The sequence below is a fragment of the Periplaneta americana genome, chromosome 9, assembly GCF_040183065.1.
Source record: "Periplaneta americana isolate PAMFEO1 chromosome 9, P.americana_PAMFEO1_priV1, whole genome shotgun sequence".
Classification (NCBI taxonomy): Eukaryota; Metazoa; Arthropoda; class Insecta; order Blattodea; family Blattidae; genus Periplaneta; species Periplaneta americana.
The window spans coordinates 104468245-104489218 of NC_091125.1; the positions used below are offsets into that span (position 1 = coordinate 104468245).

The 20974-nt window shown below is 35.0% G+C and overlaps 2 protein-coding genes across 5 annotated transcripts in view; one reads left to right on the plus strand and one right to left on the minus strand.

The window, feature by feature from the left end:
* The window catches only part of Bap111 (Brahma associated protein 111kD), a 643372-nt gene that overhangs the window by 358206 nt on the left and 264192 nt on the right, over positions 1-20974 (minus strand). The window lies entirely within an intron of this gene.
* The window catches only part of LOC138706344 (nose resistant to fluoxetine protein 6-like), a 93247-nt gene that overhangs the window by 66863 nt on the left and 5410 nt on the right, over positions 1-20974 (plus strand). For both annotated transcript variants that reach the window (XM_069835514.1, XM_069835515.1), the window contains 6 exons: positions 1906-2077; positions 4311-4501; positions 8177-8321; positions 11422-11611; positions 12251-12393; positions 19077-19185. In XM_069835514.1, the coding sequence (XP_069691615.1) occupies positions 1906-2077; positions 4311-4501; positions 8177-8321; positions 11422-11611; positions 12251-12393; positions 19077-19185 (950 nt within the window). The remainder of the gene's footprint in view (positions 1-1905; positions 2078-4310; positions 4502-8176; positions 8322-11421; positions 11612-12250; positions 12394-19076; positions 19186-20974) is intronic.

The window sequence follows — 20974 nt, forward strand, 5'->3', positions numbered from 1 at the left end:
GGCTGAAGGAAATGCTTGTAGTATGACAAACGAAGATTTTTTAATCATTAATTAGATTTGTATAATGTAAAATAAGCTTTTCTTATTGCCAATTTTCACCGAATATTTCATTTAAGTTAAATCGACGAGTTCAAAAATATTATTTTTAATTTTGTTCGCTACTTTACGTAAAATAAGCATATCGTATTTTTATTTTTTCTTTAGAGTATTAAATATTTCGAAATTTTGTTTTTATGACATGAAATCAAGATGTAAAATATGCATAATTATTGTTTACGATCTATAGAATATTCAACTGAATAGGGAATATGGGAATATTTCTTATTCTTTTCAATATATCTTAAAATAAATGTATCTTATTGTCTGGTGTTCTCTGAACATTTAATTAAAATTATGTTACAGTTTATTTTAAATTTTCCAAGATTTTGTTTAATGTGAAATGAGCATTGTTCATTCTCCGTTCTCTAACACAATTTAAACATTAAAATCAAAAGGATATACTTGGTGTTCATTTCAAAGTGTGTCATGACGCCACTGTTGTGAGTCAGCGATTTGAAGCGAGTTTTATGTCAGAGAAGTTGCCTATTAATCAAGGCGTTCAACTTGAACTTGAGGACGTATGCGGCATGGTATAACTTGAACGTCGTAGCAACAGATGGCGGTCTGTACGGTCTGTGTGCTACCATAACCTCTTTCGAACTGTGTTTTGCGCGGCTAAGTCGTACGGAGGGTATTTGTTATCATCGGTTGCGTACGGCAACATTCCACAATACAAATCAAATGCTCCGTGTCCATGTTGACCGTCGAAGTTAATGTCAACAAATACGTAAGTAATCGTCTTAACCCTCTCCCCATATTCCGACAGTAAGAAAAAAACTCATCTCTGTACGTCTTTCCAAAAAGTTTACATTCCTGCCACTACCGGCGTTACCGTACATATCAGTAAGTACTCTTCAGAATGAACGCCGTACTTGCTAGGCAACTTCTCTGACACATATGTAATACACCTCTGCGGAAGTGTAGGAAGATTGAATTCTCTAGGCTCATCGACTAGCCATATGACGGCATACAGTGAGCCATGACACAATTTGAACTGAACACCCAGTATTATCTGTATATTTTCTTACGAGTTTAAAAACAATTTACATGGCAATGACCTACAACAAGCCAGGTGAAGGGATTGTTCAGAACAAGACAACTTAATGTTACTATCTGCTGATTGCAGCGTTGCACGATCTCATAATTTATGTATGTTAAAATGCACTTTTTTTCTGGAAAACTGTTTAAAAAATGCAAAATGGTATTTTACTGTTTTGTTGCTCTTTACAGAAGTAATCGTCCACCATAATTAATGGCATTACTTACGATTCGCCCTCTGTATTTACGTGTATGTCTGTGTAATATATAGTTGTGAGTGTATTTGTCTTTTTCATACGTGTTGGCGCATTCGCATGCTCATAGCAAGAATATGTAATTGTGAATTAGCTTATTTCATCATCCTGCTGTTCCTCCTTATTTATTTTACCGTTCTGCAAGCCTATGAATATACATATAGAAGCACCTTTCACCATTGCAGATTCCGTTTATGGATCTACATTCTTTATTCAACTAAAAATATTGGTATTTTAACCAAAAATGCCATAATTATACACAAATAAAATAAATTTTTAATATAAAATTATTTACTAATAAAGAATATATAATAAACGGTTTGTAACTCCTTATTTTACTGGTTTTATTTCTTTTGAACTGGGTTTATTATTTTTTCTTCCATGGAAATCCTTCTATTTGTGACTATCCCCTTGAAGTAAATAAAGTGTTACGTCCATGGTGTAATTATAAGCAGTCAGGTTTTATTTTGTTTAATTAGCCTACTTTCTTAAGCTATACGTTTCAATTTTTCAGAGTCATTCCATTGTTAGGATCGGCCATCCTACTGCATGTGTCATTTCTTGATAAACTGGGAAGTGGACCCTTATGGGACTTCCTATATGGAAAAATAGAAAAGAAATATTGCGAGACACACTGGTGGGCTACCATACTCAATATTCAGAACTACGTGTACACCGACGGAATAGTAAGTTGAAGCAATGTTATTATTTTATAAGTTTTACTTTTCTTTTATTAAAAAAATAAGAGGTTATGGGAATATGAATTGTTCTTTTTTTACCTTGATGCAAAAATTAATTTTAAAATTTTTACGGAAATTCAAGTTTTCAGCTTGTCCAGTATCTAAAAAGTGATTTCTGATATTCTTTACTTCAGTAGATCTATGTACAATAACTTATCTTAAACTACTGAACGGATATTTACATTCGTTATATAGGAGCCGTTCTATGCGGCAATTGTGCATAGGAGATTTAACAATTTTATGTCCGAGAGCAAAAATGAACAATGCTAATGCAGTTCAGATCAAGACCAATGGTTGTATTCATGAGAAATGAGACGATAAAGACAGTATAGACGGAAAAATTGTTTTACGAGAGAAATTAATTGTTTAATATTATATATAATTTGATGAAAAATGGACATATCTATAGTGGACCAATCATCGTGGAACCATATATTTGTTCTACTTTTCGTTGTGAATTCAGTCTTTTTATCCTCTCCGGTAAAAAAACAGATAATAGAGGAAGGCCCTTATTCCTAATGGATTATCGTTTGCAGGGATGTAACCGCTTTGGTGGGCTTTAGTGAATCATTGCAGCAAATTCTACATTTGGAATTTTTTCTATAAGCCTATTTTCTTAAACAGGAAAACAGTAACAAAATGATTACAATATACAAAAGTAATGTTGCCCCTTAGATGTCATGAAGGCTCATGGGCGGCATAAATGTAGATCGTGCTGTCATGGCCTCGGCACTGGTGTTTCTCTATTAACTGAACTGCCCGCCGTTTGATTACAATTATGCGAGAACAAGATTAATTATATGCATGAACTTCAAACATATAATATATAAATGAAGTCGGAGAGAGAAATGAGAGACCACAGATCACAGAGAGGAAGCAGAGATCATAGAGAGATAGAAGATATCACAAAGAGAAAGAAGATATCACAGAGAAGAGAGAAGATATCACAAAGATGTAGGAGAGATCACAAAGAGGAAGAGGAAGGAGAGATCACAAAGAGGAAGGAGAGATCACAAAGAGGAAGGAGAGCTCACAAAGAGGAAGAACATATAACAGAGAGGAAGAAGAGATCACAAAGAGGAAGAGGATATAACAAAGAGGAAGGATAGGTCACAAAGAGGAAGGAGAGATCACAAAGAGGAAGGAGAGATCACAAAGAGGAAGGAGAGATCACAAAGAGGAAGGAGAGATCACAAAGAGGAAGGAGAGATCACAAAGAGGAAGGAGAGATCACAAAGAGGAAGAGGATATAACAAAGAGAAAGGATAGGTCACAAACAGGAAGGAGAGGTCACAAAGAAGAAGGAGATATCACAAAGAGAAAGGGCTATAACAAAGAGGAAGGAGAGGTCACAAAGAGGAAGGAGAGATCACAAAGAGGAAGAGGATATAACAAAGAGGAAGGAGGGGTCACAAAGAGATAGGAGAGATCACAAAGAGAAAGGAGAGATCAAAAAAAGGATGGAGAGATCACAAAGAGAAAGATGATATAACAAAGAGGAAGGAGAGGTCAAAAAGAGAAAAGAGAGATCACAAAGAGGAAGGAGGAATTATATAGAGAAGGTAGATATCAGGAAGAGGAGGGAAAATTAAGAGAAGGAAAGAGAAAAATGAGGGAGAGAAATGAGAAATAAGAAATAAAGACGTGGAAGAAAGAGGAAAGATGAGAAAAAAGGAAAAGTGAAAAAGAGAAATGAAAGTGAGTATGATGAAGTAAGGAAAGAGGAAGAGAAGGGGAAAAGGATGAAAATGGTAGGAAAGGAGACGGCAGATATATGAAGAAGAAATAGCACGACAAAAGAAAAGATTATGAAAATTTTTGTGGAGGCAAAGAGAGTAAGGTGAGATTCCAATTACGGTATTGTCTAATTAACTTATATATGTTTAGCCAGTAGTCCGAACACTGGTTGGAACCTTATTAGTGACACCAATAAGACATCACTCATCAGGTACTTAAGCTGGAAGATAATGGGATAGGTCGGCCAATTACTTTCCCTCTCCACTGCATACATAACTGACCAGTTACATAGTTCACTGATCAGACTTCAGATTTAAGCAACAATTATTACTGTTCTTTCTCTGACACATATCGGCAAGTGAGAGGTAGGCTTACTGCCTGAAAATATATTTATGAGACAAAACCTCAATCAGAGTTAGCCGTTTAAATTTTGTCTTTACAGTGTATAATTCCATCATGGTTCCTCGCAGTAGACACGCAGCTATTCTGGATATCACCCATTTTTCTGCTATCACTTCACAAATGGCCAAGGTTCGGTCTTGGGCTAACTACTGCTACAGGTATAGCTGGAATGATAGCTGCTTTTGTGGAGTCCTACACTCGTAAAGACAACCCGAATTTCATACGATTTGGGTAAGTATTCTAGAAAATCTATTAATAATAATAATAGTAATAATAATAATAATAATAACAATAATAATACCAATGATATTAATAATAATACCAATGATATTAATAATAATCATCATCATCGTCCTTGCAGGTATTATGCCTAGTGGCCTGTTACGGTCTCCGTCCATCTTTTCAGGGGGCGCTCGGGCGTCCCAAATATCGTCTTCTATGTGGTATATAGCGGAGAATTTGTCTTGGGAGTCTGGAACGGTCCATTCTAGTAGTATTAGTAGTAGTATTTATTTATTTAACCTGGTAGAGATAAGGCCGTCAGGCCTTCTCTGCCCCTCTACCAGGGAATTACAACTATAATATGAACAATAAAATTACAATTAATATTAAATTTACAATTACAATTACAATACAAATTAAAGTACGACAAGATTACCTGATTATTGAAAGCTAGACATTTTATCATGGAAGTTAAGAACAAAGAATATTTTTGTATTTACTGAATTACAAATTAAACCTACAATAACAAAATTCTATAGTGATGAAATTACCGGATATTGAAATATTTTGTGATAGATTAAGAGAACTATTTACAAGAAACCATGTCTGAAAGAGTTTCAATTACTGACCAAGTGCCTACATGCGTTTGAATTCAATTTTATTTCGACAGTCCCTGATGCTGGCAGGTAACGAATTCCAGAGTCTTGGCAGGGCTATTGTGAAAGAGGATGAGTATGAGGAGGTGCGTTGGGATGGTATTGTTAGTATTGTTTCATGGCGAGAGCGTGTGTTCAGATTGTGGTGGGAAGAAAGGTAAGTGAAGCGAGACGACAGATACGAAGGAATAGAAGAGTTCAAGATTTCGAAGAGAAGGAGAAGTGAATGTAAATTTCTTCTCTTATCTAGTTTAAGCCAACCTATTGTTTCCAGGGATGGGGTAATATGATCATATTTACGAACATTGCTTACAAAACGTACACACAAATTATGAGCACGTTGAAGTTTCGTTTTGTTGTCGCTGGAGAGGTCAGTCAGTAAAATGTCAGCATAGTTAAAATAGGGAAATACCAGCGTCTGCACAAGGGACTTTTTTAAGCAAGAGGGAAGATGAAAATTTATCCTTTTTAGCACATGGATAATAGAATATACTTTTCTGCAGGTTTCTGCGACATGGTTAAGCCATTTTTGTCTATAGTGGTTGAGATGTTCATAAATAGGTGTAATTTTCAATTCTTTTGTAATTAGTTCATTCCTTTTGTGGTCAAGCAAGCTGTAGCCGGCAGTCCTCCTTAGAAATCTCATTTCCGCAGCTGTTAGGCGTTGAACATCTGAGTTTCGGACAGTTCAGGCCTCACTACCATACATGAGGACAGATCTTGCTAAACTTTATATGCATTTAACCTAGTATATTTTTTGAGTTTACGTGGTTGTAAAAACCTGGTTGATGGTTCTTAAGGCTCCATTAAAATTCTGAATATTTTCAGATATACTGTATCAGTAACAGGTAAATATGTCAAATTATAACTTAATATTTAAATGAGTTTACTTGTTCTAACGTATGGGTTCCAATGCAAATTTTACTCCTAACTGGCTGTTTACCTTGGAACGCCATAATTTTTGTTTTGTTTGGGGAAATTTTCATATTGAAATTTTGTGCTATTATATTCAGGTGATGTATTGAGTATTGCAGCTCGTCTTCATTTGTAGCAAAAAGAACCTGATCGTCTGCATATAATAATGTATCTAGAGTACAATTTCGGAAGAGCGGGATGTTTTCATGAATTGTTAGTCGCCAATATCTGATGATGGAGTTGATGTATATATTGAATAAAAGTGGTGAGAGGGGGCATCCTTGACGAATAATAATAATAATAATAATAATAATAATAATAATAATAATAATAATAATAATAATACCAATAACAATAATTATAATAATAACAATAATAATACCAATGATGACGATGATAATAATAATAATAATAATAATAATAATAATAATAATGAAATTTATTCTTTGAGAAGGTGAAAAAATTCAATACTTTGTAGCTACAGTAATAAATATGAATTACACTCGAGAGAAAATTAAACTCATAATAAATATGGGAAATGCTTCCTATTATTCGGTTGAGAAGCTTTTGTCGTCCAGGTCTCTTCAATAAAACTGAAAGTTAGAATTTATAACTCAGTTATATTACCAGTTATTCTGTATGTTGTGAAACTTGGAGTCATTTTAGTCGTGATCTTTGCAGTGAATAATGACGTCATTCCTAAGTTACGGAACTTGAATATATGCGAATGTCACTTGAAATGATTTTATATTGCAAGAAATTCTTTCAATAGCATATGACGTTATTGGTGCATGATGTAGTACAAGATATCCCTATTATCTGTTATTTTTTCGCATTTCATTAGGATATTGCATATGTCGTTAATCACTGAAAATCCACTAATTTTCTATGTACTTTTCTAGAAATTAACTAAAATGTAGATTATTTAATTTATTAATTGGGATGTTGGCACTGAGCATCATGGCAGGCTACACAAATCCATGCTAAACGTCGAGTTAATATCTTCATATTTTTCTAGACTTTCTAGACAGAGGATGCGTAACTATTTTGTAGGGCAGGGCATAGTTGCGCCCCACGGTAAGATAAAATGCAGCAAATAAAAAAGAGTCCCTATTTTGTGGGCATAGTTCCGCCCAGTTCCCATCAGGTAGAGAAAAGGGGATGGCATAGTTGCGCCCCGATGAAATAGGTAGAGAAAAAGATACTACGGAAACTCGAACCTCGTAATCAACCAACCTTACTGATTTCTTATGCGATTTAATATTTATTACCGATACCGTTAAAATGAACACCATGAAGTTGGCAATATTTTATTAACTGTTTTTCTACTGTTTATGCAGTGATTATCGATAGCCTACCGTTAAAATGAACACCATGAAGTTGACAGTACTTTATTAACTGACATATTCAAATGAGTGAGCCGTTGGAATATGGGGGCTTAACAGTCTTTGACATTTTATTAATGATTTTCATACCGTCTGCGGCGTGTAGTGAGGTTAATTTAAAATAAATGTTAAGTTTAGTGAAAAGGGTAAAGAGTTAATAATTCACAATGATTCTAAGTTTCAATTTTCGAAACCCTGTACCGTAGGGTTAAGATATCGATGTACAAACAAAAAATGCAGTTCATTTATTGTGTGTGATCGATAAAAAATGTTATTTTAAATAGTAAAATTGATCATATACTAGGCCTACCTGATTTCAATGCAGCCATCACTGTAATATTTGTAAGTAATTTGTTTATATTATGACAATCACTTTCGTGTGTACTATGCCCATTGGGCGCAACTATGGCATGTCCATTCTGCTACCTGATTTCTTCGGGGCGCAACTATGCCATGTCCCTTCTGCTACCTGGTTTCTTCGGGGCGCAATAATGCCATGCCTAGGCCTCCCAACTGACCGCGGGGCGCAACTATGCCATACCGATTTTGTATACGAACATATCTGTACCTGCACTGTGACGTCACATATACAACTTCATTCCAGTTTATAGGTAGCTGGAATACGGAGCCTAATAATAACGCTCAATACTGAAAATTTCCTGATGGAGAATATGAAGAACGTTAAGCTGTGTAGTTTTTAAGCAACATGATCTCTTTCTTTGTTCTAGAACAGCCCCTGATCTTGGCTACAGTTACTTCCACACGCACACGAGATGCACCTCATGGTTTGTAGGCATTTTGTGTGGCTACTTGCTTTACCGTACATCAGACTGGAGAAAGAGAGTTGCTATGAATGCTGACGGACTTTCAAAGGTAAGGAGGAATAGGCATATGTCGTCTGTATTGTAACTGAAAATGTGTACGACAAACAGAAATAAATATACTGGATTTTGGCAGTGCATATACTATCTTGCAATATTTTAAAGAACGATGTGATTGCCATGGAATAGTGATTAAACAGAAAAATAAACTTATTTCTGTAAAGCTGCAGCAGGAGAAAATCTCATTATAGGTCTCGCAAGTAAGGAATACCGACGGAAGGAATGCGAATGAAACAATGCGATAAGGAAGAGAGGGCGACAGGAAAAGTCACGTGATAGCTTGAATGATATTCAAGAGTACAGTCGGAAAAGAAATGACATCGATAGAATCAGTCTTGCATTGTGATAGTTACATTACGACTTTAGTTTGTTTCATTGCATGTGAATAAGTGTCTTGTGTCGCAGGGTATTATTATTATTATTATTATTATTATTATTATTATTATTATTATTATTATTATTATTATTATTATTTCATTCGTAAACATATGTTGCGCGTTTAATTAACTTCGAATTTTTCTCTTGCTACGTTCTTTATTTCCACAGCGATGTCCACATCTGTTCATCTTCTTGCAAGAGACAGTACTTCCATCGGCCCGCATCTCTCGCCCACTCGACGTGCCTACATACACTCGTCAAAACAGACAACAACGCCACAATTGCTTTTCGGTAATCGTTCCTTGCGCGAGCTATATCTACGTACGAGTTGTCTTCGTCAAACTATGTCAAGACTCTCTCAGCAAACTCCAGACTTTTAAATTTATCTTCGGCCATAATTCTCTGTGTAATTTGTATTTTTTATGCTCGCAGTTCTAGCTCTGTATGCAAAACATCATGAATCGTACTTCGAGGAAGTTGAAGTTGCAAACTTGTTGTCCAATTGATTTCTTTTTATGCTTCTTGTAAATGAGGTTCGAAATAGTTCAAAGTCTTCTTAAGAAATTTTTCGCTTGGAATGCTTACCGGTTTCATGCAAGAAGCTTTCTGTTTGCTTTAACTTTGTATCTTAGACGAATCTTCTTTTATAGTCAGGAATATTTATTTTATTCTAATTGGTTATTTTACGACGTTTTATCAACTGTTGTGGTTATCTAGGGTCTGAATGAGGTGAAGATGATAATGCCAGCGAAATGAGTTCAGGGTCCAACTCCGAAAGTTACCCAGCATTTGCTATTAATGGGTTGAGGGAAAATCTCGGAAGAAACCTCAACCAGGTACCTTGTCCCAACCAGGATCTGAACCCGGAGCCGCTCGTTTCACGGTCAGGCATACTAACCGTTACTCCACTGCGATGGACTATAGTTAGGAATTCGATCGTGTCATTGAAGATTGAACTTCCGACAAAATCGGTGCTGTACATGTGCAGATAGCCCTTGAAATTTGTGACGTGACTTAATACTAATAAATTCGGAATATAAAGTTTATATTGTTTTCATGTGTTAAAAATACCAGGTTACGGTACCTTGTTGACTAGTTTCAGTCTCCTTAGAAGAGTTCACATTTCTCCCACTTTGACCCCCATCTAACGTGAAAAACATAAAAGTTTGCTGCTTACCAACTTTTGAAGGTGTAAATGTTTATTTTGAACAGATTACTTCGAAGTTGTGCTTTCCTCAGACATTCATCTATCAGTCATAAAAAGTACAGCGTGATTGATTGGTTAACTTAGGAGCTACAACGTGATTAGTACATTATGCAACGAGCCTATAATGATAGTAATTGAGACGCGAGTATGTTTATGAAACGAGCGCAAGCGAGTTTCATAATTTTCATACGAGCGTTTTAATTACCATTATGGGTAAGTTTCATACGACTTTTTATGCTCGACCATATTTCTAACTTGAAATTATTCATAAGTATTCATATTATTATCTGACTGGGGAGCGGAAGTGACCTTGTGTAATATCTCGTAAATTGTGAGATGTGCGCAGACGCGAAAGTATTGATTTTTTCCGAGGAACAAATGTCATTGACCTTGATGTAATGTAGAGAGTAAAATGAACATTAATCTCGATATAACCTGGAAATTGATTTAGACATTGAAAAACGAGATGACAAATTGAATTTATTTGAATATTATTTACAATTAACGCTAATTATTATAGTAACAGAACATAACCTTCTGCGACAGTATTGGATTTCCAGCCTCCGTGACGTTTCTCTAGTTGTCTTTCGATTGCATATCCGAGAATAGTCGATTTGCGCTTTCAGATTGCTTTCTGATTGGTGGAAAACCTGAACTTTAATGAATAGGTGTACTTTAATGAGGTCCATTAAAGGAATAATTACTACATTTCGGGATGGTCGAGCATAAAAATATTTAACGACGCGGAAAACTGATTTTCTCTCTCTCTTTCTCTCTCTCTCTCTCTCTCTCACACACACACACACACACACACACACACGCACACGAGACCTCACACCCTCGCACAAGCCAGCTACAGCGTTGCAGCGATCTTTGATTGGTTCTCCTTATATGCAGGAGATTTGCCACGGAGAATAGTGGAATATACTGAAGCCCATGTGAAAGAAATTCTTCGAGACGAAATAGGCATAATTTCTCTCATCACATTTACAGTAGGTTGAATAACTGCTGTACGTTTCATATTTTGTTCACATATACAAAAATATTCAAATGTAGGTGTCGTTTGAAAAAGGGAATCAGCAGTCCTAAGCTAATTGGAACAATTAGTGTACAGCATGCTTTTCAAAAGCGAATAGAAGGTAAGAAATGTACCACTTCCCCAGAGTCTACTTCGAAAATGAAAAAGTCGTTATGCGGCAGAAATCTCCTATTCTGAGAAACAGACCATGAATTTCCAAGAAAGTTCTAGTTACAAAATAGGACACTACTCATTCACCTGTCATAATGAGACAAGACAACCGACAAATGAGAGGTCGATGACAGTAACAAAAGAAATAACGTCCCAATTGCGCCTCTGTCAACCATAACTTCATTTGGATAGACCTGAATTTTATTTCAGGCCTCTTCATTTTAAGTTTGTTGTAACTGTCATGTGACTAACGTTATACATGCCTCTGAATTACTTTATGTTAGGTTAACTTTTTTATATTTTTATGTTTTATTTCAGGTCACTGTGACTTTAGGTTGGCTGCTGACAATCATTGGATTATTTCTAGTATATATCAGTTTATATCCCTTTCTACAAAAGGACTACGAATATAATGCTGTTCAGGCAGCTTTATACTATGCCTTAGCACGTCCTATATGGTCTGTTTGTATGGCCTGGATAATATTCGCCTGCCTATCTGGATATGGAGGTAGTATGCTCCTCCCTTTTCACTTTTTCTTTACACAAATTAGCAAGAGAAAAATATCATGTTTCAAAAATGTGTACTTAGAGATTTTCACGAACACAAACTTCTCGATATCCCTTGTAGCATAACATTGGATTTTGGCATGCAGTCTGTCCATTACAGTAAAACAATTTCTTCTGAACTATTAAACAGATTTTGTTCTTATTTAGCATCTACTAGTCAATTACACTGATACTGTTGCAAGTTAAATATAACTGTTCATACTAGAACATAAGACACCATTATAATTTTAAAAAAATGACAATTTACTTAATATAACTCAATAATTATTTTTTCAAAAAATAAATTCCTAAAAGAAATTATATTAAGAACTTATTTCCAAAAACATACCTGCCAAAGACGTCATTAATTTATAATATTAAGTCTCCAAATGAATACTTCACACAAAAATATATGTAAATGAAATCGATAAGCACTGCTTTGCATAATTGACGTAAAGTTACAAAATAATTTATTTTTAGATTAAGATTACTTTTTTAAGTCCAATTATATACAGGTACAGTAAGTTTTCCATTTAATCAATCTTTTGTAATAATAATGCTGTGACACTTACAGTATATTGGTCTTATCCTTTGTTATCAGGTATAGCAAACGACATTCTCTCTTGGAAAATATGGCGACCATTAGGTCGCCTAACTTTTGCTATGTATGTCATCCACTATGACATCATATTTGCACGTCTAGCCGCAACAAAAACGCCTATGTACCACAGCTCAACCGAAAAGGTACGTATTATATTTTAACGTTTTGTTATGTCATCAAGTAATTTAATAAATAACCAAGTTAAATATGTAAAGTACAACCTATGTATAATACAGAATTTTTTTTTCGAATAACTTGTAAATAAAGAGAAGAGTCAGAAATTATAATTAAAGGTTTACTAATAATAATAATAATAATAATAATAATAATAATAATAATAATAATAATATAATATCACATAATATATTATCACTGCCGAATTTACAAAATATTTCTAAAATTATAAATAAATCTGTATCGATCTTGTCTGCGACATGTTTGCTAACGGTCTTACTAATAAATAATATATAATTTTTACACAATACTTATGCAGAGTTAGGACAGAAAGAGTTACTAATAAGACATGCATAAGCGATGGATAAACGAGGGCTGATCAAGAAAGACTAGGACAGAATTTTTCCCAGTAGTTTCCTCAATAGTTACATGTCTGTACCTTTAATATTTGAAAAGAGCGGTGTTTTATTATAATATCCATAGGTGGCAGCACTGTCGTTGCTAGTAATGCTCTGTGTTGTAGAATTGCCACAAAATGGAGGTGATGAGAGAAGAGCAAGTAATAGGGAGCGATAAAATTGTTTCCGCTTAAAGCGTACAGCCTCAGAAACTTACTAAAAGCTGAATCAAGCGTACGGTGAAGATACACTATCTCCTGCAATAGTATTTAGGTGGTTCAAGGACTTCAAAGAAGGACGACGTATTTCTTACGTTAAGCAAGGTGGGCCTAGTGTTTCGGCCTCTGATGTGATAGTAGTCAACATCAATACAGATGCTCTGATTGTCCGTGCACAGTATAGAGAACATACAGTAAAGACACCTAAGCCATTTCGTGGGAACAAATTCTGAGTGCGCATGTCACGAAACCGGGTGTATTATCTGGAACCTCCACCAGATGGATCTCCATCTACGCAGTGCTGGCACAATTTAATATTAATTGAAAACATTCATTACTCATCTTTTAATAATTTTAAAGACATGAGGCAAAGGAATGACAATATAACCATAATAATAATAATAATAATAATAATAATAATAATAATAATTACTTCCGTATGCAATCATCATGAAAATATTCACTAATTGACGCTAACGTTCAAGTCACTGTTTGAGGCTTATGTTGGTAAAATTGATCCAAGTACAACATAATACATCATGGCGTCCGTTGCAGTGAAGTGCGAACATGAACGTCAACAATGGATATAAGTATTTTGACTTCCTAGCGACATAATATTAATGATAGATAATATACATACAACATTATTCGTATTACTGACCAATAAAATAAATAAATAAATATTTTACTAATATTTTGATAGTGGTTTGATACTAGCGACATAGTTGGATTCATTGAGAACTAGATCTTACTGAGCTTGAATTTAGTACCGTACCAACAACATCAAGATACCGACAAGAGTTGTCCCTACTGATTCTTCTTATACTGTGGTCCGTGAGGATCGGCGGATAACTTGATTTGAGAACTCTGAATCAGTACTAATGAAATGTGAGACGATTCTCAAACTATAGGCTACATGGGAATTGCTTTACTGTTGTTATACACTATAATTCGCCTGTTTAAGAGTTGTATACACAGAAAAAATGACCGCCTCTTTAACAGCTGTTCGTATCGATTGTCATTTTATGATAATGTTTGCCTTGTAACCATAGAACAACAAATCAAAGAGCACAGAATAATTAGAATAATTGCTGTAGCTGTACTCTTTGATCAAAATATAGCTTGGTATCGATCAGGCCCAATTGTACTCTCGATACTTAGCGTGGCACACTAGCGCACACTATCTGGTGAAATAAGACTCAATTATTCTCTTACCTTTTGTAATAAAATAAGGACAAACTATGACGTAGTTCTATAGCAGTTTTATTGCTATACACGATATATATATATATATATCACTCACTATTAATCACTCTATGTATATATATATATATATATATATATATATATATATATATATACATAGAGTGATTAATAGTGAGAAATTTTCAACAAACTTATGAGTTATTCACAGTGTACGTATATATAAGGCAGTTACATGTCTATTAGAGAAAGAGAGAGAGAGAGAGAAATAACTCGTCCGGCCTTAATTAAGGATGACCACGAGGATCCGGAAATTAATAGCAAATAAATATCAATTAAATATGAATATTGTTATAAAAATAAAATGTAATAATTAAGCACCATTGATTATCAATTATAAAATAAAATCTTAGAAGATGACTATAAAATTATGCTTATAAATAAAAGATTTTATTTAAAATTAGCATATCCTTAATTAAAGCCTTTTGAGTGGTATAAATGAAACTGTATAATCTGCAGGGAATCTTTAAGAATTTGCGAGATGATTTTTCGAATTTCAAAAGATGATATTGATAAGACTGTAAATGTATAGACTCTTCCCGTCCAACTCTCCAGTATCAATTATATAAGGGAACATATATTTCATGTTTCGAATGTTGTTCGATCTACTCCTATATAAACGTAACCAAATATTTGAAGCATAAAATTTATTCCATTAAAATCATTTCAATCCCGTTACAAGGAACACATCACAGCCATAACCAAACCATACAACAATTCAAGCTACGCAGATCACATCACAAATTCCAATCATACTCGTAACTATAGCAACATAGACAATGACATGAAAATACTATGCAGAGGGTGCCAAAAAATGTATACACTATTTAATAGTTCATAACTAACTCACTTTTTAATTTGAAAGGCATGTTGGTCCGACAAGTTAACAAATTTAAAGAAACAAATATCAAAAGTCCTTCAATAACTATTAAAAATACAAAATATTACATAGGTTACATGAACATATTCTGACTAGCGCTTTCGCTATTATAATAGCATCTTCAGGTCAGACATTTGTGATGTTATGCTTTTCATATAAAGACATGGATAGACAAGTAACGTCGAAAAGTGTTAAAGTACATGACGTGAAAATATAAAAATACAATGATAAGAGAAATAAAAAGACTTATGAACAGTCTGATATATGTATATATATATATATATATATATATATATATATATGGCAGTAAAACCTTCATGAGGTCTCAAAAATTAATACATAAAAGTATTTGACATGTGTGCAGGTGATGGATCACAATTTGGTAAAAAATATATGCAGCTTAAAATAGCGACACAGACAATAAAAAGAATAACAAATTAAAATATTGCTTTGGATCAGTCACCACGACGTAGCAGCACATTGTAAAATCTGCAAAAATCAATAATAAGTATTTAGTGAGGGATCTGTGTAGAACCAGAAAAAGAAGTGAATTGACGATAAAATACTTACAAGGTCTTTGGTCTTGGCGTAATAAAAGAAAATGATGTTGCGTGAGGGCGTGAGTTTTGATTATGATATCTTTAGAAAACCCACAAACACTACCCATACTATTCACTGTCAATCCAGCCATCCCCAGTCTCATAAGCATAGTACTTTCGTTTTCTTAATTGATAGATTGCTGTATGTCCCCCTTTCCAAGAAAAACTATTTAAAAGAGTATAAATATATAGTAGGACTTGCAATAGAAAATGGTTTCAATAAAAAATTGATAGATAAACTTCTTTCTAAAAGAAAGTCTCATTTAAACAAGAGTTCAGATATTACGCTCACGCCCTTTACTGATACTAAAAAATCTAAATATTGGAACACAATGTCTTTTTATAATAATGTATCATACAAGTTGCATAATTTTTTCAAAAAATAAAATGTAAAGGTCTCTTTTAGAACAGGTAATAAACTTAATAATGTTATTTCAAACAATATTTGTAACTTTGATAAATATGCCAGTGGTGGAGTGTACATGCTGCATTGTAAGAATTGCCCAAAAAAGTATATTGGCCAAACCAAAAGGAATTTTAGGACTAGATATTCTGAACATAAAGCAGATTTTCGTCACAATCGTAATAAATTCAAATTCGCAACCCATTTGATTGAGAACAACCACGAACTTCAAAAAATGTCTGACGCTTTACAGATTTTAAAACCCATCAGTAATGGAACCTTTAATTTAGTTGCTTAAGAATTTTGCATAGCTAAATCGCTTAATAATACAGTTTCATTAATTAATGAACAATTACCTAGTTCCGGTAACCCCTTATTTAAATTAGCCAATGGAAACTCTTCTCACTGCGGCACGTACCCCCCTCCACTTACGTCATGACGTGTTTCTCATACTGTGTCATTGCACCAGTCACTACTACGCCACAGACCAAGCAACATCATTTTCTTTTATTACGCCAAGACCAAAGACCTTGTAAGTATTTTATCGTCAATTCACTTCTTTTTCTGGTTCTACACAGATCCCTCACTAAATACTTATTATTGATTTTTGCAGATTTTACAATGTGCTGCTACGTCGTGGTGACTGATCCAAAGCAATATTTTAATTTGTTATTCTTTTTATTGTCTGTGTCGCTATTTTAAGCTGCATATATTTTTTACCAAATTGTGATCCATCACCTGCACACATGTCAAATACTTTTATGTATTAATTTTTGAGACCTCATGAAGGTTTTACTGCCATATATATATCAGACTGTTCATAAGTCTTTTTATTTCTCTTATCATTGTATTTTTATATTTTCACGTCATGTACTTTAACACTTTTCGACGTTACTTGTCTATCCATGTCTTTATATGAAAAGCATAACATCACAAAAGTCTGACCTGAAGATGCTATTATAATAGCGAAAGCGCTAGTCAGAATATGTTCATGTAACCTATGTAATATTTTGTATTTTTAATAGACAGTTATTGAAGGACTTTTGATATTTGTTTCTTCACTTTTTAATATTTTTTCAAGTGTGACCGCTTAAAATAATGGCTGAAGTCAGACTAAACTTTGAGGAAAGAGAATTCATTCTAAAGTGCTACTGGAAGACTGAGAACATAAGTGAAGTGCAAAGACGGTTTAGAATGGAGTTTCAACGAGATGCACCAACGCGACTCACAATTGCTTGTTTGGAAGATAAGTTTGAAGACGAAGGAACTGTTCAGAATGTCCATAAGAACAATTCCGGATGACCACGAACATCCACCAGCCCCACAAGAGAAAGAGAAGTCATCGAAAGGTTTCAGCAATCTCCTAGATAATCTGTTTGGAAAGTGGCTCGTGAGACAGGACTTTCAAAATCGAGTGTCCATCGCGTTTTGAAGAGTGCTCAATGGAAAAGTTTCATTCCAAGATTAGTCCACGCGCTCAATGAAGATGATCATGACCGGAGAATTGAGTTTTGTGATGGTACCAAGCAAAATGTGAGTAGGACAATCAATTTCCATACAAGATCGTTTCTAGTGATGAGGCCACGTTTAAGTTAAATGGCTCAATTAATCATCACAATTGCATCTATTGGGCATCTAATAATCCTCATGTGACAGTAGAACACCATGTGAACTTGCTAGGAGTTACAGTGAGGTGTGGTTTGTCAGCATTTGGTTTAATTGGACCTTTCGTTTTTGATGGTACCGTGACTGGTGCAATTTACCTCAACTTGCTACAGGAATCCGCCATGCCACGCATCCAAGAGATGTTTAGGAATGAAGAACGGTACTTCCAGCAGGATGGAGCATCTCACCACTACCACGATACGTGAGGGCCTGCTTAACGGCCACCTGCAGAACAGATGGATAGGACGAAGAGGTAGTACCGAGTACTCCCCTCGCTTACCAGATTTGACTCCGATGGATTTTTTCTGTGGGGACATGTCAAGCAAAATGTTTATAACACAAAACCAGCTACAATCGATGAGTTTAGAGCAGCCATTGAAAAAGAATGTGCCCAAATACCAATCGAAATGATTAGGAACGTTTTGGATTCCATTGGTCAGCGTTATCAGCTGTGCCTGGACCACAATGGCCAACAATTTGAACACTTTCAATAAATGACTGATTTCTACATTGGTTCACATTATTTTTAATTTTGAAACGTTTCTGTATCATAATAATTCTTAGAGTTGTAGTCATTGAAAGAGTGTATACATTTTTCGGCACCCTCTGTACATCCAGTAAAAAAACAGAAACTTGATACTCTAGAACAATATGAAATTTACAGACACACAAATAAAAACCCACAACGTATTCTGAACACTCAACTGAATTTGAAAACACACACCTTTTTGGACACTATCATGAATACATATCCTCACAACAGGAAACCAGAAGATAGCGTTGGAACTCACTAGACTTCGAAGAATGACGCACACCACGTCGAAACTAGTCAGCCAGGTAATTTACCATAATACTAACACAGTGAAGCAGTTATAACTTGTTCAGTGATTATACAAGTGTTAAAAGAGTGTATCCAAGAATGAAGACTTAACATTTAGTTTCACATAACTCTCCTCCCCGGTTTCTTTCTCAAAATAATCTTATTTAGATACCTTCCACCGGTATAGTAGTACACACTAGTTTTAATTCACGAGCTGCCACCGTTTTTCAGAAAAATGTCGTAAAACAGTTAATTTAAGACAATTATTATTCATATAATTATAGGAGTGAATAATACAATCTTAAGACATTCACTAGATAATAGTCAAATTCTCCCAAAAATTGTACTTAAGTGTGCGTTTGATGCAGTTTTTTTTACCTACCTTTAATATAATTTTGATTTTCAGGTTGGAGAATATCTTGAGAACCTCGTGCTGACAATTATTCTCTCCACTGTCCTGACGCTTGCAATTGAATCACCAATCGTGCAGATTGAGAAATTAGTGTACGCAAAAGGTAATGACTGCTTCCTTACGTATTGGATCCTTTGGTCCATTCTGTCTTCATTATCGACAGTACTTTGGAGGAACACTACACATTCCAAAGCAACTGGATTTCCTACCCTTATGGTCATTAAGGTCCAGGACTACCGGCAGAGATAACGTAAGATGAACGGTAGACGGGGATGCAGGCCCTTAAGATGTGCTCATACAATTGTTTCGTGATAGTCAGTATTATAGCTAGGTTAATTACGTGCGATACCCCCTGCGGAATGGGCCCATTGTACGTGAACCGTTTGTCTCATTCGCTCTGTGGTTATAATATAGCAATTCGTTGAATTTATAAGTATATATTGTTTAAAATGAATTTTTACATTCATCTCGGTAAATCATGACGATTCCAAGTGTTACATAATCCATCATGACATCATTTGAAATATACCGCATTATTTAACATATTGATTCAATCACATTAGCAACTCTGATAGTGAAGGCGAAAACTATATCGAATAATCTTAAACAGCGACGTCTGCAGTAACGTGGCGAATAACACCAGCAGATTACAAGTCAACCCTTTCCATGTCCTGAAAACAGTTCATCAAATATTTCAAGTATAGCCTATGTTGAACAGGGTAGATGATAAAGGGCATCTTGTTGTACTCCTCTCCCTATTTCACTTCCTTCAGACATTTCTTCTCTTATCCTGACTTTGACTCGTTTTTTCATATATAGGTTACTAAACAGCATCCTGTCTTTCCAATCCACACTTATCTTCTTCAGGATGTTCATCAGTTTGTTCCAATCTACTCAGTCAACGCCTTTCTAGGTCCACAAATACTATACATACATACATACATACATACATACATACATACGTGTTCTGCCCATGGGCAGGTTTTTCACTGCAAACCCAGCATTCTCCAATCGTTCCTATTTTCTGCCTTTCTCTTAGTCTCCGCATGTGATCCATACATCTTAATGACGTCTATCATATGATATCTTCTTCTCCCCCGAACTCTTCTCCTGTTCACCATTCTTCCAGTGCATCCTTGAGTTTCTTCTCAGCCAGTAACCCAACCAATTTCTTTTTCTCTTTCTGATCAGTTTCAGCATCATTCTTTCTTCACCCATTCTTTCCAACACAGCTTCATTTCTTATTCTATCTGTCCAATTCACACGCTCCATTTTTCTCCATATCCAAATTTCAAATGCTTCTATTCGTTTCTCTTCATTTCGTCGTAATGTCCCTGTTTCTGCCCCATACAATGCCACACTCCACACGAAGCATTTCCCAAATCTCTTACTTAGTTCTTTTTCCAGAGGTCCGCAGAAGATGCTCCTTTTTCTATTAAAAGCTTCCTTGGCCATTGCTATCCTCCATTTGACCTCCTGGCTGCAGCTCATGTTACTGCTTATAGTAGCCTGCATCCCAATTATTTGAAGCTTTTCATTTGCTCTACTGCCTCATTTAGAATTAGCAAGTTTACCTTGTATACACTTCTTTATTCTTTTCTAGGTATCTTTCGCCGATTGCATCCCTTGTACCTTTGCTTTTCTGAGGCCAAACTGCTCTTCTTCCAACTGTCCTTCCATCTTTAGAATACAAACGTCGATTCAGTATTCGCAGGAGAATCTTCACCGAGTGCGATATCAGGCTGATAGTCCTCAACTCGTTACATTTGTTGGCATTAGTTTTCTTCGGTGTTAGCAGCAACACCGTCTCCGTAACATCTTGAGGCCATTCGCCTTTCTCATATATTTCGTTGCCTAATGATAGAATTTCGTTCTTGTTTCCAAGCATTTCA